The 26,221-nt window shown below is 46.5% G+C and overlaps 1 protein-coding gene and 1 pseudogene across 1 annotated transcript in view; both read right to left on the minus strand.

The window, feature by feature from the left end:
* Positions 1 to 440: 440 nt before the first annotated feature.
* Positions 441 to 26,221, minus strand: part of Gipc2 (GIPC PDZ domain containing family, member 2) — a 79,317-nt gene continuing 53,536 nt past the window's right edge. The window contains exons 4-6 of the mRNA NM_001037210.1: positions 15,790 to 15,896; positions 10,091 to 10,172; positions 441 to 885 (exon numbers count right to left, since the gene is read on the minus strand). Of these exons, the coding sequence (NP_001032287.1) occupies positions 737 to 885; positions 10,091 to 10,172; positions 15,790 to 15,896 (338 nt within the window). The 3' untranslated portion in view covers positions 441 to 736. The remainder of the gene's footprint in view (positions 886 to 10,090; positions 10,173 to 15,789; positions 15,897 to 26,221) is intronic.
* On the minus strand, positions 16,321 to 16,908 carry LOC147996620 (small ribosomal subunit protein eS10 pseudogene; annotated as a pseudogene).

The raw sequence follows: 26,221 nt of genomic DNA on the forward strand, positions 1-26,221 counted from the left end.
CTCCTCTACACACATCGGGAAACCGGTTCCAGACAGCATTTCCTCCGATGCTTAGGAGGCCGAAGACGATTGCCGCTTAAACCACATACTCGCAGGCCAAAGACAGCATGTCAGACACAGTTATTTTCTGAGCAGATATGCTTTGGAGTAAAAATGCTACAAATATAAACACTGGCCTGGAGGCCTCAGAAGAGTTAGCAGGATAGAAGTTATAGGTGAAAAAAGTAATAACATCTGAAGGTCTGAAAAAACAAAACCAAACACGCAAATGCTTCTATTTGTTATAGTTCTACCTTATATGCGCGTGCGCGTGCGCATGCGCGTACGCATGCGCGCGCATACACACTCACACGCGCGCGCGCGCACACACACACACACACACACACACACACACATATGCTCGTAAATATATAAGATATTGAAGAAAATGCCCACAAAGCTGTTGTAATCAAGTATTTTATGTGGAAAGAGCCAGGAGTACAAAATCACCTACGTAGAGACTCCTTTAAAAATCTAAAAGCTTTGAACAAATATTAAAATGGATCACACTTTAATTCACCTTGGGCATATTATATAAGAAATTATATTAAACATTATCCATAAATCAAAATTACATTCAAAGACTGTGTCTCATACACATGAAGATGAAATAGAGTCCATAACAGCGTCTAAGACTCCCGAGGAGGCTGCCCGCAGAAGCGCTCTGGGCCTTTCTGCGGGAAGACCGGCCACACCATCATCTGCCTTGTTTCACATCACTGATGGCTCCCCATACGTCGAACATGAACTCATCAGGAAAGGCAAAGTCTCCCAGGGTCTCGTCGAGCGCGACAGCAAACTCATCTGGGTTGCTCTTGTCTTTTCCAGCTTCAAACATGGTGGTAGCTGTCAAGGGTAATGTTTGAGAATTAAGGAGCCATGAATTAGCATCAGAGGACCCATAAAATGTTAGCAGGACCATGACTTGTACCAAAGTAACACACACACACTTTCACTTACCAAGGAGCAGCGGTAGTTTTCAGTCCACTGTACAAGGTATGCAGTTGTCACTGCTGCCCTGTCCCCCAACCTGAGAGCCTGTTACTTGGGATTCCCTAGTATTCGTTCGGAGTTGTTCGAGGTTTTTTTGTTTTGTTTTTTATGTCTGGTGGGGGCTGTACGCACTGTGTGTGTGTGTGTGTGTGTGTGTGTGTGTGTGTGTGTGTGTGTGTGCTAGAATGCAACCTCAAATGTTGCCCCCTGCAACATCACCCACCTCATTTTGAGAGAAGGCCTCTGGCCTGGAGCTCGAGAGTTAGGACTAAACTGCTCTCTAGCCTGCTCCAGGAATCCTCCTGCCTCTACTACTCCAACACTAAGTTTGAAAGCGCATGTCACCACATCTTATATTTTCACACGGGCTCTGTGGATAAAACGTGTGCTTTACCGAGTGAGTCCTCTCTGCACCCGGATGGGTGAAGACACACTGTAGGAAACCCTGTGGCTAACCTCACCAGGAAAGCTCGTGGGTGCACACAGCTCATCTCCCACAGTGATTGACAATCTCTGTCCCTCCCCTCCCCCGGTCGCTAGCAGCTGGAGCTTACGCTTTCCTCACCAAAGGAGCAGTTCATAGCTTGCCACACAGAGCTTTGAGTTCTAGGACAGTTTGCTTAAATTAAGGCGGCATCTGGGATGTGCCTTCCATAAGAAGCTACTTGAACCCCGTGCTCTGTATCTCAGAAACGGCATCCGTCAGTCCATATTTCCAAAAAACTTTCCCCAGAGTAGACGCCCATGGAGTCCACCCTAGATGTTCGCTCGGCACCTTATAAGCACCAACAACCAAAAAAAAAAAAATATTTTTTTTAATACCATACATAGTACAGCTAAGTGCTGACCTCTTGTGGCCGCTCTGAGAATCTTTTTATGTTCCCACCACCACAAAATTTTGACCAATATACAGTTTCAATTAAGTTTGTAAATATTTAAACAAGTTTTAGGTATAAAGATTATCCTATTTCTTATAATATGCGTGTGTGTGCGTGTGTGTGTGTGTGTGTGTGTGTGTGTGCGTGCGTGTGTGTGTGTTTATATATGTATGCATGCTCTACCTCTAAGCTTCACCCTCAGCCCTACGTGTTTTAAAATATTTTATTTACCTGTTGTTTTTTTTTTTGCGGGGGGGGCGTTTTTTGCCTGAATGCCTGTCTGTATATGCAGTGTCTACATGTCTGTGCACCATGTATCTGAAGTATATGTACTGCCTGTGGAGGCCAGAAGAAGGCGGTAGGTCCCCTGGATGTTACAGAAGGTTGTGCGACACCAGTGCTCTTAACCGATGAACCATCTCTCCAGCCCCTACAGTGCTCTTTTTAATAGAAATCTACTCCGGATTCCACTGCTCTCAACTTAAAAGGAGCCCTTCCCAGTGTGCATTGTTTCACTGACCAATGAAAGGAAGCCAAGCTCTCCTTTTCCGGCTGGAACCATGGAGGCTGTACCAGACAAGAAAAGGTTGCCGCTGTGCCAGAAACCCTTAAGAAAAAGCGAAGGAGTTTTGCAGAGTTGAAGGTGAAACGCCTGAGGAAGAAGTTCGCCCTGAAGACACTGCAAAAGGCAAGGAGGAAGCTTATCTATGAGAAGGCAAAGCATTATCACAAGGAGTACAAGCAGATGTACCGGACTGAGATTCGCACGGCTAGGATGGCGAGGAGAGCTGGGCCCTTCAAACTATCTTCCCCGCGAGGTGGAAGGAAGAAAAAGACAACTCCATCTGTAGAAGGTGGAGATGCCGGCAACAGGGAAGACCAGACAAGCAGGCTTATTAGACGAACTAAGGTATTGCCCGTGGTGTTTTTACAGTCTGATCAGTTAATAAACAGTCACAGCTTGGCAAAAAAAAGAAAGAAAGAAAGAAAGAAAGAAAGAAAGAAAGAAAGAAAGAAAGAAAGAAAGAAAGAAAGAAAGAAAGAAAGAAAGAAAGAAAGAAAGAGAGAGTGTTTCTGGAAGCCACGGATGTAGGGAATCAGGGAAGTAACTGGTTCATTTGTCTGTTACATTAGTCTCACACTTCTGAAGTATATTTCATGCTAATTGTATCTGAACAACAGAAATTTCTAATTTAACAACAGCTGACATTCTTCAAATAATTACTTTCCTTACACTTTGACTCCCTAAGTGGCTGATCTCATTACCAATCATGTATAATGACAATGGCTTTGTGTCAATCAAAGGAATTTGCTACAGACATTTAATTAAACTGACAAGGGACCGCTGGGTGATTTTGATGAATATTTTAGAATGTTTAATGGTCTAAATTTCTGAGAGCAAGAGAAAATTCATTTTCTAAGGTTCTTTTTCATTACATTTATTTCTCCGTTGTGTGTGTGCACCTGTGCATGTGGGAGCGTGCATGTTCCGGTACATGGTGCTTGCACCAGGCTTAGCGAGCAATGCCTTTACCTGACCGACCATCTCACTGACCCAGAAAATTCATCTTGAAAGACTTGTGTCTTAAATCCATCTATAGTCACTTGTACCATTAGCCAACAGAATATATTTGTATTTTCTAAGATTTGATTTGCAGGGCTTGAGAGATGGTCATCTATTAAGAACACTTGCTCAGGCTGGAGAGATGGCTCAGTGGTTAAGAGCACCCGACTACTCTTCCAGAGGTCCTGAGTTCAAATCCCAGCAACCACATGGTGGCTCACAACCATCTGTAATGGGATCTGATGCCCTCTTGTGGTGTGTCTGAAGACAGCCACAGTGTATTCACATACATGAAGTAAATAAATCTTTTTTTTAAAAAAACCTAACTAAATGGGTTGTGATAAGAATAAGAAGGAGAGGAGCTGGAGAGATGGCTCAGTGGTTAAGAGCACTGACTGCTCTTCCAGAGGTCCTGAGTTCAAATCCCAGCAACCACATGGTGGCTCACAGCCATCTGTAATGGGATCTGATGCCCTCTTCTGGGGTGTCTGAAGACAGCTACAGTGTACTTACATACAATAAATAAATCTTTAAAAAAAAAAAAAGAATAAGAAGGAGAAGGAGGAGGAAGAGGAGGAAGAAGAAGAAGAGGAAGAAGAAAAGAGAAGACTGGATCTTGCAGAGGACACAGGTCAGTTCCCAGCTTTCTATGGTGGCTCACAATCATCCATAACTCCAGTTCCAGAGGATCTGACTTCCTCTTCTGGTCTCTACAGGTACCAGGTATTCATGTGGTATGTACATATACATATATATGCATATGCATACACATACATATACACATACACATACGCATACATATACATACAGGCAAAACACTCATACACATAAGTAAAGTAATCGTTTCATTAGGGGAAGCCGGAGAGTTAGCTCAGCAGTTCAGAGCATTCAGGTTCAGTTCCCAGACCCCACAAGATGACTCACAACAGCCTACAGTTCCAGTTCCAGTTCCATGAGCCACCACGGCCTCTTCAGGCTTCCATAAGCACCAGATTTATGTATCTCTACCTATTTAAATATGTGTGTTGGGGCTGGGGATTTAGCTCAGTGGTAGAGCGCTTACCTAGGAAGCGCAAGGCCCTGGGTTCGGTCTCCAGCTCCGAAAAAAAGAACCAAAAAATAAATAAATAAATAAATATGTGTGTTGAGGGAAGTGTAATGTGAGTGCAGTACCCATGGCTGCCAGAAGAGGGTGTCAGATCCCTCTGGGGCTGGAGTTACAGTGGCTGCGAGTCATTGACAGACATTTAATTAAACTGACAAGGGACCACTGGGTGATTTCAATGAATTTTTTTAGAATGTTTAATGGTCTAAATTTCTGGGTACTAGGAAGCAATCACATCCTCTGGACGAACCATCTCTCCAGCCCCCATATGTGTAGTTTAATAGAAGTAACTATCTCTGATAGAACTGTGAACTTTTCTAAAGGTGAAGGTCTTACACTGAGAGCTGTGGTTCTCCCCAAATCCCAGCTCAACTAAAGACAGATGAATTAGATTATTTTCCAACAAACACTACCTGTCTGCATTTTTTGAAGTCACCACCCGCTCTAAAACCCTCTTCCCCTCACGTCTGCATTATTGTCACAAGCATGAGTCATTTGTCCCAATCCCAGAATTTCCCCAAACATAGAATTCTACAGAAGAGATGACCCTGACCACACACAGGCTTGCTTTTAACTCTAGCCTTCTCTCCTCTGATCAGCCAACGGGGTTCTGAGTCTGGTTACTTATTTCTTTCCCTAGGTTTGGGGAGTTTCCTTGAACACTGATTAGATTTTCTATGCCTTTAGTTTTTATCTCAGCTCATTTGTCTGCCCCCTGGGTTTCAGCTTTGCTGATCTTGAAAGTGTGTGGCCTTTTCTGCTTAGCCTGTCTTCTCCCCCGGTGTCTAAGTGTGGGATGCATCGACCTTGTCTTCTGAACGTGATATGCTTGCTTTTGTTTGATTTAGTTTATTAGTGGTGCTGTCACCACGGTTTGGTTTGGTTTGGTTTGGTTTGGTTTGGTTTGGTTTTCCTGAATTTTTCATTCCAAACATTTCCTTTTGTTTGGTTGGTTGAGCTTTGAAGCAGGGTCTCACTATGTAGCCCTGGCTGTCCTGGAACTCACAGAGATCCACCTGCCTCTGCCTCCTGAGTGCTAGCATTAAAAGCGTGCACCATTTTTAAGCAATGCAATATGTTTCTCTGTGTTTATGTGTTTACACCACAGGATAACTAAATTATGCTGTACTGACTGGTTTTATGTCAATTTCACACAAGCTACCTTTACCTGAAAGGAGAGAAACTGATGCCACCATGAGACCCAGCTGTAACGCATTTTCTTAATTAGCGATTGATGGTGGAGGGCCCAACGCATGGTGGGCGGGGCCATCCCTGGGCCGGTGGTCCTGGGTTCTATAAGAAAGCAGGCTGAGCAAGCCAGGGGAAGCAAGCCAGTAAGTAGCATCCTCCATGGCCTCTGCATCAGCTCCTGACTCCAGCTTCCTGCCCTGTGTGAGTTCCTGTCCTGACTTCCTTTGACAATGAGCAGTGATGTCTAAGTGTAAGCCAAATAAATACCCCCACCCCCAACCTTGCTCCCGATGCCCCCACCTGGCACATTTCCTTCTTCCTTTCTTCAAAACTTCAATTTCTATTACTTTAATGGCTTTCTTTTCAACACTCAGGGGTGATTTTTCTTACTTTACATTTATCTGCTTTTATGTGTCTTGCCTGTTTTCCCTGGCCATCTTATAAGCATGCTCTTAGATCCTTTATCTGACATTTTACCCGGTTCAGTTAGTATCTTTGAACTTGTTGAAGATTTGTGGACTTTTGACTTAGGAGTCACGCCGCCTCCCTTTTTGTGTTTCTTGCGTTTCTGAGTTGTGAGGTGTGCATTAGCTGATTGTATACCACACCCATTTTATCTGGCTTAGTGAGCAGCGGGTGGGCTTAAGGTTCAGTCGCCAGCACCTCTCAGAGAGGAGAAAACGAGTTACTAAAACATCAACAATAGGGCGCCCAACAAGACGCAGTGGTACACTTAGATTGAAACCTCGTACTGCATCACCACCTACCATAAACTGACAGGGACAGCGACGGCTGTGAGGGGAGGTCAGCATTAAGGTGAGTACAGAGGTAGGAACGAGAAAATAAAGTGGGGAGGAGAAGGGGAGCCAGAAGAGGTCTGAGGTTACGGAAACAAATAAATGAGAGTGTTAAGGAGAAAACTGAAAGAAAACTTTAATAAAAGAAAACAAGGTCACCCAATCATGAAAAACACATAAGCAAAATCACAGAAATAATATAAACATAAGAGCTTTGGAAATAAAGTAACAATAAACCGGAAGCATAATAAAAAGAAAACTGAAAACAAGGGCTAGCAAAACAGGTGGCCTGTTACACTGGCTTCTCTTGGGTCCTTTAAGCCCGGGGTGAGTCAGGTGTCTGTGGAGCCAAGGACGGCGGGAGGCGTAAACTCTTACAGTTGATGCCACTGTGCCAATGTGGGTCACATGTCAGCCGTCCCCCTAGCTGCCTTCCCTTCTGCGGCTTCTTTGCATAGGAAGGGCTTCTGTTAACTACATTCAGCTCTGTATTATGGGGGGTGAGGGGAAGCTGAGTCTCCTGTGCTCCCCAAACCTCTCAGTTCATACCCCACGGAGTGACTAATGTTCCAACTGAGGGAGTGTCTCTCAATGCGTTGGGTGTGAGAGAAGTAAACACAACTGTGAGATCTGTGCAGACCAACCTGACTCTGAACCTTTAAAACCCCTCTAAGCCTCAAACACCCTGGGGGAGGGGAGGAGGTAGCAGGTGCCAAGTGCCTCGGTGCAACCACTGGGTTTTCAGTCCCTGTGGCAGCCACAGGTGGCTCAGGGTTGATCAAAGTCCTGGCATCGGGTTCAGGACAACAGAGACTACAAATTCATTCTAGGATAATAAGGCCAGTGCCCAGGCACTGAGGGCGAAACCACGTCTCCTGTACACTCCACTGTCAACCTCCCAGCCTGTATGTCCGACTACCTCCTCTGGCTATAGTCATGCATGAGATGTAGTAAGTTGACTTCCGGCCCCCTGGAAATTAGAGCCTCTGCTCACGAATAGATGCAGCAGCCTGGGAGAAATCGGGCCGCATCCTGCTGCAGCCAGCCCTTAGAACCAAGAACAGGTAGGTACCCGCTGAGACCGCTAGAGAACTCCATTCTGAAGGAAAGGGTGGGAAGCCCATCCACCCACTACAACTGCAAGATAGGTCTATGGCCCAAACTGGTGTCTGTCTCCAGGGCAGCTGTAGGGGGTGGTTCTGATGCTCTGATCAGGAATGAATGCTGAAGGTCCTGTTCCCCCATTGGTTCTTGACCATCAATAAAGATGGCTGGCTGGAAGAGGTGGGACTTCCAGTTTCCCCCACAGGCAGGCTAGCAGATGCAAGAGGAGGAAAGAGATTTGCCATGCTTTGGAGGAAGAAAGAGCCACCAGCTTCATGAGATCTCTAGTGGAGGGACCATCGGCTGCTTCCCCAACTGTGTCTGGGGAGCAGGAGGGAGATTAGAAGCCGTCTAAACTGAGGGAAGACTTAGAGGTGTTGAGCTGGGATTGAAGAGAAAGGCATGCTAGCTGATGAAGGCTTAGAAGAGCAAAAGGCATATTAAAGATAAGTTAGTGTGTGTGTGTGTGTGTGTGTGTGTGTGTGTGTGTGTGTGTTTCCTCCTTGGATCCAGGGTGGCTCCCGGGCAGGGGCTGGTAGTGCAGTCTGCATCTGTAGTAGAAACTACATGCTACAAACAGGAATTAAGCAGAGGGGCTCAATTTTGAGCAGCCACCTCTTAGTGCAAGGACACCCAGCCACAGTCCTGTGAGACATGGGGAGTAACACAATGGACCTCCTATTCAAGTGTTGACATATCATGGCTGAGGAATCACTGTCTCATCAAAACCCCAGTTCTATCTAGGTTTGCATGAGGAGGAGACGTTTCCTGTACTTCTTGAGTTACCTTTGACATGAGGCTTCCGCTTCCTCCATCCCACTAGCAGGGACCAACACAGCCTGAACCTCTCTCTGTTGGCCTCTTTTTGTGCTGAGTCTCCTTTCTGAGTCCCCATTCTGTACAGCTCTCCCGTCTCTCCCTTGGTGGCTCTTCCCATCCTCTCTTTCCTCATAACAGAGCTTGACCTTTGTTCCCCCAACTCTTCTCATCACACGGATATGCTCAGGCACCAACCATATCATCCATACCATCTCTGGAGTTACCCATCTATGTTCTATTCCTTTATGTGTATTCTCTGTACATAGGTGTGTGCACCATGTGTGTGCAGTGCCCATGGAGGCCAGAAGAGGGCGCCAGAGACCCCGGAACAGTAGCTACACATGGTCGTGAGCTGCCACATCACTGCTGGAGGCTGAACCCACATCCTCTATGGGAACAGTAAAAGTGACCTTAACTTCTGAGCCAGCTCCCCAGCCCAGAGCTGGCCATTTTTGAAGACAAGATCCATCTCTGGATGTGTTAGTTATAAAAACCATAATTTTTCTTACTTTTTTTTCCACCTTAAATACAGTTGGAATTAGGTTTTTGTTTTGGGGTTTTTTTGGTTTTTTTTTTTTATTGTTTTGTCGGAATAGGGTTGTTATTGTTGTGATTGTTTTGTTTTGTTTGGTTTGGTTTTGCAGTATTTGCTACTGGCAGGATTGCAAACACAAATTTAAGTTGGCAAAATCAAGACCTTCTGTCACATTAAATAGTAACATAAAAAATTACCTAGGAAATACCCAGCAATCCCAGCACCATGCAACTTATTCGTGAATTCTGAGTCTTTCCCCCCTATTTCAGAAATCCTATTAAATGAAGTACAACTTTAATTTCACAGTAAATAACGTAACCAAGATTCAATATAAAGGTGGGGCATCCAATGAAAAAAAATTTTTATATGCATCACTTATCAATATACCTTCATATGTATTTTAATGCACAGAACGTGGTAAAGGTGGTATTATTATTATTATTCACAGTGTCATACATGGTGTACACATCTGGTTTTTTTAAAGATTTATCTATCATATATAAGTACATTGTAGCTGTCTTCAGACACACCAAAAAAGGGCATCAAATCTCATTACAGATGGTTGTGAGCCACCATGCAGTTGCTGGGATTTGAACTCAGGACCTTTGGAAGAGCAGTCAGCGCTCTTAACCACTGAACCACCTCTCCAGCCCAACATATATGTGTTTTTTTGAAATAGGATCTCTCTATTATGTAGCTGTCCCATAGCACATAGTGTAGAACTGGCTGGCCTTGAACTCACAGAGATCCACCTGTCTCTGCCTGTCAAGTGCTGAATTAAAGGCCACCACACCCGGTCTAGATAAAAGTTTAAAAGTGGGGGTTGGGGATTTAGCTCAGTGGTAGAGCACTTGCCTAGCAACCTCAAAGCCCTGGGTTCAGTCCCCAGACCCGGGGGAAAAAAAAAAAGTGGACTGAGCAGCAATCCCCCACAGCAAGTAGCAGGGTAAATCCTTACTCTTTACTGTTTCTATGTTCTTCCCGACCCCACAAATCCTTTTTATCTTGAAAGTACACTTGGGTGTCATTTGTAAAGAGCACGGAGGTTAACAACAACAGTCTCACCTAAGTCGATATCTCGAATCCCCATGTACAGTTCAAGGAGGTCGTCAACCTTCTCGATCGCCTTTGCTTTGGCTTCAGAGGGCTGTGCAAAGAGAAAGACAGGATATCGCACTCACATAATAACATCTCTTGATGCTCTGAGCACACACAGCAGGAAATGGCTGGCCCATTAGCTAATTTTAGTGGACATATCTGGAATATAACATAACCTTATAGCTAACTATAAATGGATGCCGTAAACACTTAGCTATAGTCAGCATTAATAGTATGGATTTTCTATTTCAAAGACAAAGAAAGAAAAAGACACAGTTCCTCAGACCTGAACTACCTCCATAGGACAAGGGTGTAGTAAGTGAATAGACAACCGTTTTAAAGGGCATAACAGGCTGGAAGTCTTCAGAAGAATGTGATTTAAAAACTGGGTTTCCAAGGGGGAGAGGTGCTAGACACACAGGAGAGAGACACCCCGAGTAGAAGGCAACATACATGGAAAGCCCGTGAGAATGTGTGAAGTCTGACAGAAGAGCGTGTTACAGTCACTGTGAGAAGTCCATGGGTCTGGAGAATACAGGCAGGCAACTCGAACTTAGGGGACCTGTGCCACTAAAAAGTTAGGGATCCTCAATGTTTCTCTCTCTCTTTCTTTCTCCTCTCTCTCTCTCTCTCTCTCTCTCTCTCTCTCTCTCTCCTCTCCTCTCCCCTCCCCTCCCCTCCCCTCCTTTCATCATCCTCCTCCTCTTACTCCTCATCATATGTCTGTGTGTCTGTATCTGTTTGTATTTGTGTCTGTGTGTTGGTATGTATGTCAGTGAGTCTGTGTGTCAGTGTGTCTGTGTATCTGTATGTCTGTCTGTGTGTGTGTGTGTGTGTCAGTGTGTCAGTGTGTCTGTGTGTGTTTCATGTATCTGGACGTGTGTAGCATCTCTGTGTGGAGGTCAGAGGCTGACATGAAGCGCTCTCCTCAATTGCTCTCCCTTATATTTTGAGTCAGGGTTTCTCTCTGAACCTAGAAGAATTCAACAAGCAAGCACAAGGGAGCCTCCAGTCTCTACCTCCCCTTCTGGGATAATCAGTGTGTGTGAGCATATCCATGAGGAAGTGCCAGTGCATTATGTGTGACTATGCGCATGTCTAAGGAGTGAGGTTCAGTGTATTTGTACAAGTGTGTGTATATGAATGAGTGAGATTTTTGGGTACATGTGTGTAATATTTGTGAATTGCATGAGATGGTGTGTGTGTGAAATGTGCATGTAGAGAGGAATGTGGGTGTATGCATGTGTATGAGTCTATGTGCATGTGTGAATTCATGTGTGTACATGAGTATGTAGAATGTTTTATATAAAGTGCATGTGGATATGTGTATGAATGTGCATTTGTGTGTTTACATGTATACATGTATGTGAGAATGTGTGTGGAATTCATGTGTGTACATGAATATGTAGAATGTTTTATATAAAGAGCATGTGAATATGTGTATGAATGTGCATTTGTATGCTTATATGTGTACATGTATGTGAGAATGTATGTGTGCATTAGTGTATGTGTATGAGAGTGTGTGCTAAAACTATCTGTGTTGTATACATGAGTATATGAGTATGTATGTGGGGGCATGGAGTATGCATGTGTGTATATGAGTATGCATGTCATTCTGTGTGTGTCAGTATAATTGTGTGAATGTATGAGCATTAGTATATGTAAATGTGTGTGTGGTGTATACATGTAGATGAATGATAAAGTTTATGTGAAGTATGTTTGTAGTTAAGTGTACATCAGTATTTCTGTGTGTATACATGTGTGTGGAGTGTTTATGTGTGTCAAGTAAATGGACTGTGTGTCTGTGTATGGGTATATGTTTATAAGCAAGTATGGTGTCATTGTGTGAAGGTGTATTTGAGTGTAACTGTATGTGAGTATACCTGTGTATGGATAGCTGTGTGGAATGTGTGAGTACTATGAGTACTATGCATATATGTTGTATGTGAACATGTGAGAGTATGCATAGAGTACATGAATTGATGTGTGAGTACATATGTTAGTGTGAGTACTATGCAGGGTGAGTGTGTGTATAAGCATGTGTGTGTGTGTGTTTCTATGTGCATGTGTGAATGCAAGTGTGTGCACATAGTTATGTATGTGGGTGAGGTATTTGAAGTGTATGTGCGTGCCCATGTGTGGGAAGTGTTAACATGGGTGTACTGCTTTGTGGGGACTAAAGCCAGTCTCCCCGGCAGCGTGCGCCTTCCCCAAGCCCATGGCTGTTTCAGAATGCATCTCCCACTTGCGCTGACTCTGCCACTTTCCGGAGGGACTGCTTGCTGCTTTCTTGTCTTCCCTTGTCCCTGTCAGTCTCTTGGTTGTAGCACTGTGTGTCCTGAACTGTTCTTCAGCCCTGCCCCCTGGTTCCTAATGGTTTCTGTTAATGGCTTTCGTTGTCTCTTCAGGGAGGAAAAGGGCCGTCACTCATTCTTGTATCACCGGTGCCCAGACTCCCAGGCTCAGCAAACGCCATGCATAAAGAATGAGGCCTGGGAGTGGAGCATCATGGTCCTGCATTTGTGCCAGGTCAGAAGGGAGATTGTTCCAAATCCTGTAAGTTCTTCAAATCCTTCAGAAACTCCATTGCAGACCGTTTGTACCAATCTAATATTAGCATCAAACTAGCTTCTTTTCATTATGAGCTGATTTTAATTGACCTACTTAATTAAACAGGCTATGCAAATCTGTGGATTTGTTAATGTCTATATTTGAATAACTTTCTCTTAGCTCCCCAGATAGATCCCAGTCTACCCTCCTCTCATTGAAGCCTACAAGCGCTCTGTATAACAGGGTACTTCACAGATACCCATTAATTGTGTTAGCTATTGGGAGATGACGTTCATCCCACGGGACATGAAGGTGCCCGGCACACCCTGCTTCTTCTGCACACTACATCAAAGCTGTTCATTTTGCCTCACGGCCTCCCACAGAAAGCCAAGAAGGCATCCTCCTAGTGCTCGCCGCAAGCTCCGCCCACTGACTACATTCTCTCACCGACCCCTGCCTTCCACTGAGGCACGTGCGTGCAGTGACTCAAGGAACAGTGGCAGTCTTCAGCAGTACAACAGGCAGTGTAATGAGCAAAGGAAAATGTAAAGACTCGGCCAGACCCTCACGCCCTGCTGTTCCACACAGAACGCAGCACGGCTCACTTTCAAACCCTTCGACTACTGCGTCTCTCGCAGCGGCGTTCGCCTCTGCGCTGGCTTTTAACTGTCAACCTGATGAAATGTAGACGCACGTCTCTGAGAATCTCTACCAGGGATGTTCTAGATCAGGTTAACCGACACAGGAAGACCCACTGTAACCGTGGCAGCACTGTCAAATGAACTGGGGTCCCAGAACCAAGAGAAGTGAGCTGAGTACCAGCGTTCTTCATCTCTCTCTGCTTCCTGAGCTGCTGCTCAAGCTCCTGCCACCACGGAGCTTTCCCCAGCATGGCGAACTGAATCCCTAACTCGCCATTCCTCCTCTAGGTTCTTCAAACACACAGCATGCTGAGTGACCCACTTACGACGTCCCAAAGACAGCATTGACCTACTGGCTCTTTAAGTATAGGCTCTATCAACCCAGCCCTTCACTGACGCTAGACCCTTGTCATCCAATAAGACCTGGGGACCACTCTGTAAACAGCATCCTAACTAGTCACCTGACTCACCCTCTGTTCCGCAAACCTGGGACTCTGAGGGCAGCAGTCACACCCAGACTAAAAGGGCCCAGTGCCTGGGGGTCAGAGGGCAGCATTCACACGTACAGACTGAGGGCCCAGGGCCTTGGCCCTGCTCCTAGGAGCTGCAAGTGTCCTCCTACTTCATCTGCACTGCAGTGGGTAGACCCGCCCCTGCTCCGCCCACTGGGATCTCTGCAGGCTGCACCACACACCTCCACCCCACCCCACCCCACCCCACCCCCACCCCACCCCCGCTGCTCTCTTCCTTCACCTTCTGGCATTTCCCACTCTGACACTGACCTCTGTGTTGACACAGTCAATCAATATGTGAAACCCTTAAATCCATAATTAATTCATTAATGCTGAAAACACTTGAGTTCCTATGACACATGAGATTCTGTTCTAGGTGACCAAGACTGTGAACTAAAAATGGATGAGGTTAAATAAAATAACGATATAAATCCAGCAGTATTTGATGCTTTGTAAAAAAGAAAAAAAATTAAGGTTAAAAAGTGGGAAAGGGAGAGAATTGTCGCTTGTGCCTGATATTCAGAGAAGATGACATACAGGCAAAAACATGAAGGAAGTGAGAGCGCAACGAAGGTACCAGCAGCGGTAATAGCAGCCCTAAAACCCTAAGCAAAGGAAACACGGAAAGCAGGCGTGGGGGTGGGGTGGGGTCAGGGAGGAGCCTGCCTGAGCGAGGGAGGAGCCTGTCTGGGTGAGGGAGGAGCCTGTCATGGAAAGGGAGGAGCCTGCCTGAGTGAGGGAGGAGCCTGTTTGGGCGAGGGAGGAGCCTGCCTAGGTGAGAGAGGAGCCTGCCTGAGTGAGGGAGGAGCCTGTCTGGGTGAGGGAGGAGCCTGTCTGGGTGAGGGAGGAGCCTGCCTGGGTGAGGGAGGAGCCTGCCTAGGTGAGAGAGGAGCCTGCCTGAGTGAGGGAGGAGCCTGCCTAGCTGAGAGAGGAGCCTGCCTGAGTGAGGGAGGAGCCTGTCTGGGTGAGGGAGGAGCCTGTCTGGGTGAGGGAGGAGCCTGCCTGAGTGAGGGAGGAGCCTGTCTGGGTGAGGGAGGAGCCTGCCTAGGTGAGAGAGGAGCCTGCCTGAGTGAGGGAGGAGCCTGCCTAGCTGAGAGAGGAGCCTGCTTGAGTGAGGGAGGAGCCTGCCTAGCTGAGAGAGGAGCCTGCCTGAGTGAGGGAGGAGCCTGTCTGGGTGAGGGAGGAGCCTGCCTGAGTGAGGGAGGAGCCTGTCTGGGTGAGGGAGGAGCCTGCCTGAGAGGGCGAGGGAGACCAGGAAAGTGGTGGTAGATGAGATCTGAGTAGAAATGGGAGGTGAATGAGTCCTAACTGTTATTCCCGGGGACACAGGAAACCCCAACCTGGGACCCCCACCCCATTCCTGCCCCACTTGCATCTTAAAAGGATAATCCCGGCTGCCTCTGCCCAGCACAGAAAGAAAAGGGAATAACTGCAGCCTCTAGGGTAGGGCAAGGGTGCTTGAGGGCTCAGCGCATCCGGGGAGGCGGGGAAGGGGCGGTGTTTAGAGACTGGTACGTCACAGAGCGGGACCGACAAGGTTGTGCTGGCGGGAGGAATGTAGAGTGTGAAAAAGAAGGGGCAGAGACGACTAGGAAATACTTAGGAGGTTGAATGTCACAAATGTAATCATTCGTTATGAGTCTCCGCGAGTGCATTGCTCATGACTCTGCCTGGGTTGCGTTCTTTTAAGATAAATCCAAATATCCACGGACAAGTCTAAATAAGTGATCTGCAGAAGCGGGGGGATTCCCACTGACCACAGCCTCCCTTCCCAAGCTCTGGTGTGTTTCCCTTACTTCCTCGGTGGTTTCCGTGTTGCAGCAGGAGGAAATACATTCAAAGCATGCGTTTTGCGCCCGAGCGCATTTTACCCGCTATGATTACGTTAGCTTTATCTCCAGCTCTAATAAACGTGCAGACCTGTACACTCCGGGACAGAATGGGAAGGGATGAACTAACATACCAGATCTTCTACCGTAGCGGGGCCTTTCGATCTCAGGCGAAGAGTCCCTCTTGAAGTACCAATTTTTTCCGTTGATGTCTTTCCGGCTTTTGACCTTGGTCCTATTTCTGTAAAAGCACGTGAGTAGGAAAGGCATGAGCTCAGAAAGGATCCGGACAGAAACTGTGCGAGCAAGGCAGTTTGCCCTAGGAAACAATACGCAACTGTGGCAGATTTGAAAAGGGATGTCGTGCCTCCTTACAGAGTTACCGAAAACACAAGCACACCAGGCTTCCCTTATCCCCGTATGTCTGTGGATAGTTGGAGCGACAAAAAAAAAAAAAAAAAAAAAAAAAAAAAAAAAAAAAAAAAAAAAAAAAAGCATCCGGGTGGGAGAGCCCGGAAGCTTTACAAAAGGAACACTGGAAATCAGTTTCATTCTCGGAGCTAAGGGGTGTGAGTGGCTCAGAGAGGGTCAGGAGATTTATGGGGATTTCATCTCTATCCTAAAGATGGGGAAGAGAGAAGCTTGCTGGAAGAGAGATACTGTAACTTGATGCTTTGCAGACCAAATTTTTTTTTTCGTTTTTCTTTAAAGTTTATTCAACACAGCATAATCTCCAACTTCACTGAGGTAGCTGACCATGTCCACGACTGAAGCCCCCTCTAAACTGGAGTTCTTTGTTGAGCCAGCCCCAGCCTCAGCTTTCTTGTCAGCTCCAGGGGGCACAGCACTCCTTCTGTAGGTGTCTCTGCCTGCCTCCCCTCTTGTGAATCTTGCAGGCCGCTCACCCTCTGGACCTTTGTGCCGAGGCCTGCCGGTCCAGGGACGGCTGTGGCGCAGGGTGGCGGGCACGATCTCCGGAGGTAGGTGCAGGTAATCTCGGAGATACTGGAGGCCCTCATTCGTGAGGTTCCAGTAGAAATGTCTCCAAGCAAACTGCTCCTTCACGTAACCTTGAGTCTTGAGAGACTAAATGACCTTCATGACATGAAGGTTGGGCACGTTCTTGTCTGCCAGCTCGGGGTGTTTGGGCATGTGGACATCTTTTTTGGCAACCATCACCCCTTCCTTAAAAAGGAGTTCATAAATAGCAATCCGGTTCTTCTTGGGCACCAACATCGCGGCGGCTGCAGGGTCCCAGGCGGAGGCTCTGCAGACCAAATTCCTGCTATCAACCCCATTTTACAAATAAGGAAATTAAAGTCAGTGCCGCTGGAACTCAAAACCGTGTCTCACCAGGCAGAGTGGCTCATGACTAATCCCAGCACTTGAAAGGCTGAGGCAGGGAGATTGCTAAACTCACATCACATGATCCCAAACTCTTTGCTCTTTGCTTAACAACACAGCAGCCCCATAGCAACCAGGAACTGGAAGAATGGTTTCAACCAAGACAAAGAAAAACAAGCTGGGGCACTTCCAAAGAAGGACCTCCCAGGGTCTCCAGGGACCGTCCAAGGGAGGCCACTGCTGTCCTGGGGTAGGCTTTGCCTACTTTGTTTTGGTTTTTCTTTTGCAACGCACCAAATGTGGTTTTCCAAGGCATTAATCCTTAGCAGCCTAACCTAGGGAGAGGGGAGGGCAGGTAATTGGAAGCTGCGTGTCCCATCTACACCTCTCCAATAGCACATACCCTGTGGGAACAAAGGCCGTGCTTAGCCAGATCCACTCTCTGGCAAAGAACTGGATACTCAGAGGTTTGTATGCATTTCCTGATTTTTCTTTTTTCAGTTTAAGCCATTAAGCCCACTTCTTTAAAAATATCACATTGACCGAAATAAAAAGAAATCAGAATCTAAGTAAGCACAGGCTACTGATCCATGACCTCTGCAAATGTGTCCAAGTCCCTTTGCTGCACTCTCTCTGCAGCTGCAGCTCAGTGCAGGGCACAGGGGCTCTACCATCAAGAAGACAGCTGAGCCTGTGAGGACCTGCAGAACATGCTGTCAGGTTGGAGCAGGCAGAGAGGTCTGTGCAGACATCAGAGGTACAGGTGAGTGTGTTCTTGATAAGAACCCTAGACCGGTTTGTATCTTCTGCCAAGTTCTGTTTTCTTTCTGGGTATCTAGGTCAATGAGATTAAGAATCTTACACATTCATTCACTTTAACCTAAATTTAGGGTCAGGATCTCCAAAACCCAAGTTTTCCTCTGAAAGTTATCATAGGATGAAGAGGCAGCCTCCCGGAAAGGAAAGAAGCCATCCATGGTGTTGAGATGGTGCCCAGATGTTAGTCAGTGACTGAGCAACTGTCCGGAACAGCGAGGCTGCACCCGCAGGCTCACAGCTCTGACCTTGCCAGTCACTACATGTCCCTGGGGAAGAAAGGATTCTCAGCTGCTCAGAGCACAGTTCCAAAAAGAGTGTCCAGTGAGAAAGAATAGGTCAGTCTGTCATCAGCACTGACCAGCAGTGCGAGTGTTCCCAGCCCAGGGTCACCGGTAAAGCAGGGAAGTCAGTCTTGGCTGGATGGTACCAGCAAGTGAACAACACATACGAGCGTGCACACCACACTCACGTTTTGCCACCTCCCAACAGAGCTGGGAAACATGCCGTGCACACGCGCCCACATCGCTCCACTCCACTCTGCTACAAACAGCACACAGCGCGCACACCGCTACCGCCACAGTGTCCCCCTGCCACCCAGCCAGCACTCTTTGCTTTCAAAACAATATTCCCTACGGAGGAGACAGTAAACTGCTCACTTCTCACACGTATGATTTATTCTAGTACTACATACATGCGTGCTCTAATCGAGTCTGTGGAGCGGATCGGCCCTGTAGATGTGCTAACGGATGGGAGAAGACCCAGCCGGAAAGCGTGCTGCCCCAACCCCTGAGTTCGAGTCCTGGATTCTGTAAGAGTAGAGAACCCGGGCTGGGTGGTAAGCACGCACACATTGACTGTAGACGAGAGACAATTTCAGTTCCCGTCGCCATCACTGCCCCACTGGGATGGACTGTAGCCGGAACGGTGAGCTAAAATAAATGCATTCTCCACTGTCTGCCAGGATATTTTATCACAGCCACAGAAACGAAGCTGGGACGGGTCTCCTCCCGTATCTTACTCCTCCCCACAACAGCAGTCTAGAAGGGAAATTACGTAAAGTAGAAGAGTGTTCATTCTTAACAAATATAGAGCTGTAAAAAGTTTGCGCATGTACTCCCTGCAGACCACGCCCCAGGCTCCGCACCTCCCCAGCCGGAGCAGGGAACACACGCTGACTGTCTCTGTCACCCAGAGTCCGTGCCGACACTTGGGCTCACTCTTGGCATCCTATATGTCTGCGTAACTGCTTAGGACCGTGCACCCATCACTGAGTATCAGGCAGAGTGCCCCCAAAATCTATCATAGGATTCTATCCTCTTCTCTGTGACGGCCATCTTCTCAGAGAGTGTCACTTCCAAACTCACCACTTGGTGGCACTAAAGCAGAAGTTAAACTCTGGTTTAGACAGCCTCCAGACTGGCATCGCCCAGCCAGGCTTTTTCTAAGATTTGAGGAGGTTTCAGGGACAGGTCAGCTTGTTCCTACATGAAAATGGGCAAGACGATCCTGCTCGCTCACTGTGAGGCTGGCCAAGGAGAAGACAGGTTTAATGTTCGGGGAATGCTTAAAAGATTCTGAACGTTGATAGTCTGGCCGAATTTGGAGCGTAGCCTACCTCAGCAAGTCTGGGCAGCCAGGACAAAGCCCTAAACCCATCAGTTCACAGAAATGGGGAGACACAAGGCTTCTCTGGGGATGAGTTAGGAGAGGACGTGGTTCAGACTGTAGATCTGATAACCAGTCCCAACCTGTAAAGTCACTACACTCACACATAAGGATTCTCCTCCCTACCCAGGAGGTGCATGGGTACCGGCCCGCCTGCCACCCATCATTGAGAATATAGAACACTCCAGCTCGGCGAGGCCAGCTGCTTCTGCAGTGAACCAAGTGTCACCGAGAGACAGCTGTGTTTCTCCCAAACCTTCCCGTAGCTGTTATATCTGTCACTCTAATTACGCGATTTAATTTTAAAGAACTTGAGCTGATGACACGGGGAGCTATAATTACCATGAAAATTAGGTTGAGCGCTTTGGAGCAACTCCATAAAAGGAGGGGGTGGGGGGGAGGGAGACACTAGAAAAAGTATTTTTACCACGATCGGTCCACAAACCTGACTCTTCTTTTTAATGGAAAGAACTAAGAAAGATGTCTGGTTAGGTGTGGCAGCGGTGACACTCAGGAGACAGAGACAGGACAATCAGAGTTCAAGGTCAACCCTGGCTACAGGAACTGTGAAGGAAGGAATGAAGCAAGCTGGGGAGAGGAGATTTCACACACTCCGGTTCATGTGGCCTACCCAACGAAAAGGTCTTCGAGGAGCTAAAGGACAAAGATACCCTATGAGCCTGGCAACCTGAGCCCCATCCACAGGACCAATAAACTCATCCTCTGACCTCCACCAACGTGTGTAGCACCTGTACCACATATATGCACATGAGTAATGACAGTGGAGAATGAAAATAAGTAATAAGGATGGTAATGGTAATGAATTAAAGGCCTTTTAGGTCAAGAATAGAAAAACAATGTACAGTTTTCTGTTCCAAATCAAAACACAGCCTTTATTCAGACATGAAGCGCTTTAGTGACTACTGGCTGGCATTTTTTTAGCAAGCCTACAAACTCCCAATCTTAGCTGTGTAGTAGGAGGAAAAGCCTTTGTCTCCAGCCCTACCCCAAAGCCAGGATGTGAATCCCAGTGAAATCAGTGTAGACAGAACTGATTCCAAAGCCTGTTCTCAGGAGAAGTATTACGGCAGTCTCTCAGTTTCTGCATGACACCAGGGCCTTAGCCTGGAGTACGATGTCACACCTAAGGGCAGAAACAGGATCTCAGCAAATGGTAGGCACCAAGGGGATCGACTCTGCCTGAGAATTGTTCAGCGGTTGATAGTCCAGGGACTGGGGTACCGCTCAGAGCACGTGCCTGGTACACCCAAGACCCCAGGGACCATCTAGAACTTCTTTTTAAGTTTCAGAAACCAGGAGGAAAGGCAGAACAGAATCAGTCTTTCGAGCACACAAGAGACAGTAGGGAAGGGTTATGCCTGAGATGGCTGGAAGCCACATTTATATAGAAGGCGAAGGGGGGGGGGGGTCAGCATTTTAGTAACACAGGAAAAAGAAATTAATTTCTCACAGTTCAAAATTGATATGATTTTTTAAAAAATATTTCTTACTAGATTTCAGCTGAATATATGGGTTCATTTCATTTTCCTAACTCCTCAAAAAATATATGATCTGGCCTTATAACCTCTTTTTCCTTTTCTTTTTTTCTTTTTTTGTTTGTTTGTTTGTTTGTTTGTTTGTTTGTTTGTTTGTTTGTTTGTTTTTGAGACAGCTTCTTACTCACCGGCTCAGGGTGACCTGCCAGAACTCATTATATAGCACAGGCCTACTTCAAACTCCAGTGATCCTCCTGCCTCAGCCTCTTGAGCACTGTGATTACAGACATGAGCCACCAAGCCCCACTGCCCCAGCCCTTTGGGACATCTTGTGGGGACTTTCCACTGAGATCTGGCAGCCCCCGCCTTACACTTGGTTCTCACACAACATTCTGTAGCTCACAGCTGTGTACTCATGGCCACAGCTAATGGGCTACCCCATGCAATGATCATCCTTCTGCACCATGACCAGAGTGGTTCAGAGCATGAACCTTAGACTCTGAACGCCCGAGCTTTCGTCTACAGCTTGAGATGGAAAACCCTTATCTATACCCAGGCACCCAGAGGACTAATGCAGGAAGGACTCTGGGCCTGACAACCTTCACCTATTAGCAGACTGTTGTAGCTGACCAATGGCTTGAGAGAGGGTGAAGGGAGACTGAGGGTGGGAGGGAGGGAGAGAGGAGAGAGTCTGCTCTTCACTCCCTCCCAAAGAAAGCCATTCACACTTTTTCCAAAAATGAGGACCATATGAAGGTCCTCTTCCTAAGTTCAAAAGGTTATCACTCCAAACACCAGGAACACAGGCCTCTCTCCCCACCTGTCTCTGTCTCTTTTTTGGGGGGGGGGAGCTGGGAACCGAACCCAGGGCCTTGCGCTTGCTAGGCAAGCGCTCTACCACTGAGCTAAATACCCAACCCCTCTGTCTCTTTGTCTTAATTAGCATTTATTTCTAACCCCCCCTTAAATAAAATCATATAATGGCTCCCTTCAATTCAGAGTAACACAGATAAGCCTCCTAGGGCTCTACTTAGATTCCTAAGAGTCAAATGCAAGCAAAGCCCCTCACAGATGCCCCACACTGGAGGTCCTCCAGCGCCTGTCCCTGTCCCACTGGTGGGAGGCCTTAAAGGGGAAGAAGAGTCCCTTGGAGAGCCAGAGTGATGAACAGAATCCCAGGACTCTGGTCTCTGCCCCCTCCATCCCAGAAAGGGAAACACAGCCTTCCCCTAACCTGCCAAGCGTCCCCTGTAGCTTCCTCCATCTTGAGTGCAACAACAGGGAAAGAAAAATGGAGGAAAAGGAGTTTCCTGACAGAACTTTCCAACAGTCTCAGAGCTGCAAACCCAGGGATGCCTGCTGTCTCAGGGTTCCCAGAACGGACTGAGTCTCGGGGATTAATACAAACCAGGTTGACTAGCAGCAGACCCCACCACCAGTTTATTACACAGGAAGAGAGCAGCTCTATGCAGCGTTGAAACCAACCCGTGTTATTTTACAGAACTGCGGAGTTAGCTCAAGTGTTCTCATTTAAAGTCTAGGTTCTTTTTTGTTATTACATATTCATTATTCTTTCTAAGTATTTTGAGAGAGAGAGAGAGAGAGAGAGAGAGAGAGAGAGAGAGAGAGAGAGAGTCCTGGAACTGCTGAGCTCTCTCTCCAGTCCCCAAATCCATGATCTTACACCTTAATCTGCAGCGATTAGAGGCCAACAGGGTCCCTGTGTTTCATGCTCATGGGCCAGTGTCTTCCTTTAGAAGTGATGGCCACAGCAGAAGGCAGAGAGCACAGAGCAGAGGAGAAAAATGGTCCAGACCATGAGTTCTGCAAAGTCAAAGACTCCAGAAACAAGGAGAGTTTCAGAGTCCCGTCCAACTGGGTGACTCTGCTCTTTCACTGTCTGGCCCGCCTGAGAATGATTCATCTAAAACTTCCCTCCCCACTGCTATGAGCCCAGAGATGCTTAGGATACTTGGCAGCAGATCAAAGGGTAGGGCATGAAGGGTGTTCCCTAAGGCCAAGGCTCTCAGCGGGAGTTAGCAATTGTGTCTGATGCATTTACGAGTGCTATACACCTACCGTGCTTTTAGCTTTTTCTTCATTAGTTGACAACTTTTTCCTTATTTGATTTTATTTTATTATTTAGAGACGTGGTCTCACGTAGCCCAGACTGGCCTTGAACTTAATTTGTAGTCAAGGTGATCTTGAATTCTTGATCCTCCTACATTCAGCTCCCACATGGTGAGATTACAGGTGAGATTAAAGTCCTGGTTTAGATGGTACTGGGGACCAAACCTAAGGCTTTGGGCACTGTAAGCAAACACTCTACAACTGGGCCACCCCCACCCCCATTTTTCTGTCTGTCTGTCTTTCTTTTCTTTTCTTTCCTGTGGAGATGGAGGCTGTACTCACAACATAGACAAGTCTAGCATCAAACTCAGAGATGTGCCTGCCTCTGTCCCTCTGCCCCTCTGCCCCTCTGCCCCTCTGCCCCTCTGCCCCTCTGCCCCTCTGCCCCTCTGCCCCTCTGCCCCTCTGCCCCTCTGCCCCTCTGCCCCTCTGCCCCTCTGCCTCCTGAGTGCTGGGGCTCAAAGGTTTGCACCACCGTACCTGGCATTTTTTGTTTTTAATAAGGGTTTAAAGCTTGCTTAGAAAGAGTCCCTATGTTGGTAACTAGCTGGGTCTTCTATTTAGACCATTTAGAATATTTATTTTGCTTAGAATTCATCTCAAACATCTACTACGCCCCGTCCCAGCAAAGCCAACTTGGCCCTTCATTCATCTTCTTCCATAGAATCACTGCGGCAGAATGAGCTATGCTGCATTAACCATTAGTGACACCCGCATTTCGTCGTTGTAAGCACTTTAAAACCTTGACCAAAACGATGCTTGTCGAAGACAGATAAGATGCAGTGTACACCTAAAACCAAAGTCTCCCCAACGTTCCCCAGAGTCACTTCCTCACCCCAAATGCTCCTTTCTAATTTTAACACCATTCTTTTTTTTTTTTTTTTTTTTCCAGCCTTCCAGGACAGGAGTCTTGACGGTAAGGTGGAGTTATGGGCTTCCCTGCCATTGGCCTAGGTGTCAGCCAACTCTCACCTGCTTCTGCCTTTAAGTGTTAGGTGTGACTCGGCCCTTAGCACACAACTTTAAACCCTCTGGCTGGAATGCAGATATGTCCTTAACACACCCTTAATCCCAAACAATGAAGGAAAATTAGCTTGTAGAAGGAAGCACCCACGTTTGAAAGTGATATCTAGTCACCCAAATCCCGTGGGGGAGAGAGCTAGGCCCTCAGAAGTGCAGACAATCCTGAGACCTCAGGGGAAACCGTCACTTCTGCTCATATTCCTGACCCAACAAGAGCCCACCTAGTGCCCTCTCTGCCCTGTGGCCACAGGAACCTAGGAGCAGTCATGGGCAGTACCTTTGGGTTTCTGCACGAACCTAGATCTGAAAGCCAGTTGCCAGGAACACCTACACGCCCGAGAGCAGAGGTAAGACCAACTCTTCTGCACCAGGCAACCCACCCAGAGGCTTCAGGTCACACAAACCCAGGAGCAGCTCTCTGCTCCCAGATCTAGCTGAAAGAAAACAGGTCTACAGGAGTGCTGACACTCAGGCCTACAGGTGAGTCAAGTCACTGTCAGAGACAGCAAGAAGAGCTAACACAAGAGACAACGTGATGGCCAGAGGCAATCGCAGAAACCTAAGCAACAGAAACCAAGACTACGTGGCATCGACAGAGCCCAGTTCTCCCACCAAAGCAAATACTGGATATCCAAACACACCAGAAAAGCAGGATTTGGATTTAAAATCACATCTCATGATGATGATAGAGGACTTTAAGGAGGACATAAATAACTCCCTTAAAGAAATACAGAACAACACAGCTAAACAAGTAGAAGCCCTTAAAGAGGAAACACAAAGATCCCTTAAAGAATTACGGGAAAACACAACCAAACAGGTGAAGGAAATGAACAAAACCATCAAGGATTTTAAAATGGAAATAGAAACAATAAAGAAAGCACAAAGGGAGACAAGCCTGGAGATAGAAAACCTAGGAAAGAGATCAGGAATCAAAGATGCAAGCATCGCCAACAGAATACAAGAGATAGAAGAGAGAATCTTAGGTGCAGAAGATACCATAGAAAACATCGACACAACCATCAAAGATAAGTAAAATGCAAAAAGTTCCTAATCTAAAACATCCAGGAAATCCAGGAAACAATAAGGAGATCAAACCTAAGGATAATAGATATGGAAGAGAGTAAAGACTCCCAACTTAAAGGGCCAGTAAATATCTTAAATAAAATTATAGAAGAAAACTTCCCTAACCTAAAGAAAGAGATGTCCATAAACATACAAGAAGCCTACAGAACTCCAAATAGATTGGACCGGAAAAGAAATTCTCTTTTCACATAATAGTCGAAACACCAAATGAACAAAGCAAAGAAGGAATATCAAAAGCAGTAAGGGAAAAAGGTCAAGGAACATATAAAGGCAGACCTATCAGAATCACACCAGACTTCTCAACAGAGCTTATGAAAGCCAGAAGATCCTGGGCAGATGTCATACAGACCCTAAGAGAACACAAATGCCAGACTAGGCTACTATATCCAGTAAAAGTCTCAATTAACATAGATGGAGAAACTAAGATATTCCATGACAAAACCAAATTCACACAATACCTTTCTACAATCCAGCCCTACGAAGGATAATAGATGGAAAACTCCCACATGAGGAAGGAAACTACATCCTAGAAAAAGCAAGAAAGTAATTTCCTTGCAACGAAACCTAAAGAAGAGAGACACACAGACATAATTTCACCTCTAACAACAAAAATAACAGGAAACAACAATCACTGATCCTTAGTATCTCTTCACATCAACAGACTCAATTTCCCAGTAAAAAGACATAGACTAATAGACTGGATACGTAAAGAGGACCCAGCATTTTGCTGCCTACAGGAAACACACCTCAGTGACAAAGACAGACACTACCTCAGACTAAAGGCTGGAAAACAACTTTCCAAGCAAATGATCCGAAGAAACAAGCTAGAGTAGCCATTCTAATATTGAATGAAATCAACTTTCAACCAAAAGTTATCAAAAAAGATAAGGAAGGACATTTCATATTTATCAAGGAAAAATCCACCAAGATAAACTCTCAATCCTAAATATCTATGCCCCAAATGCAAGGGAACCTCATTCATTAAAAAAAAATTACTAAAGTTCAG

Source organism: Rattus norvegicus, chromosome 2 (genome assembly GCF_021556685.1).
Source record: "Rattus norvegicus strain SHRSP/BbbUtx chromosome 2, alternate assembly SHRSP_T2T, whole genome shotgun sequence".
Classification (NCBI taxonomy): Eukaryota; Metazoa; Chordata; class Mammalia; order Rodentia; family Muridae; genus Rattus; species Rattus norvegicus.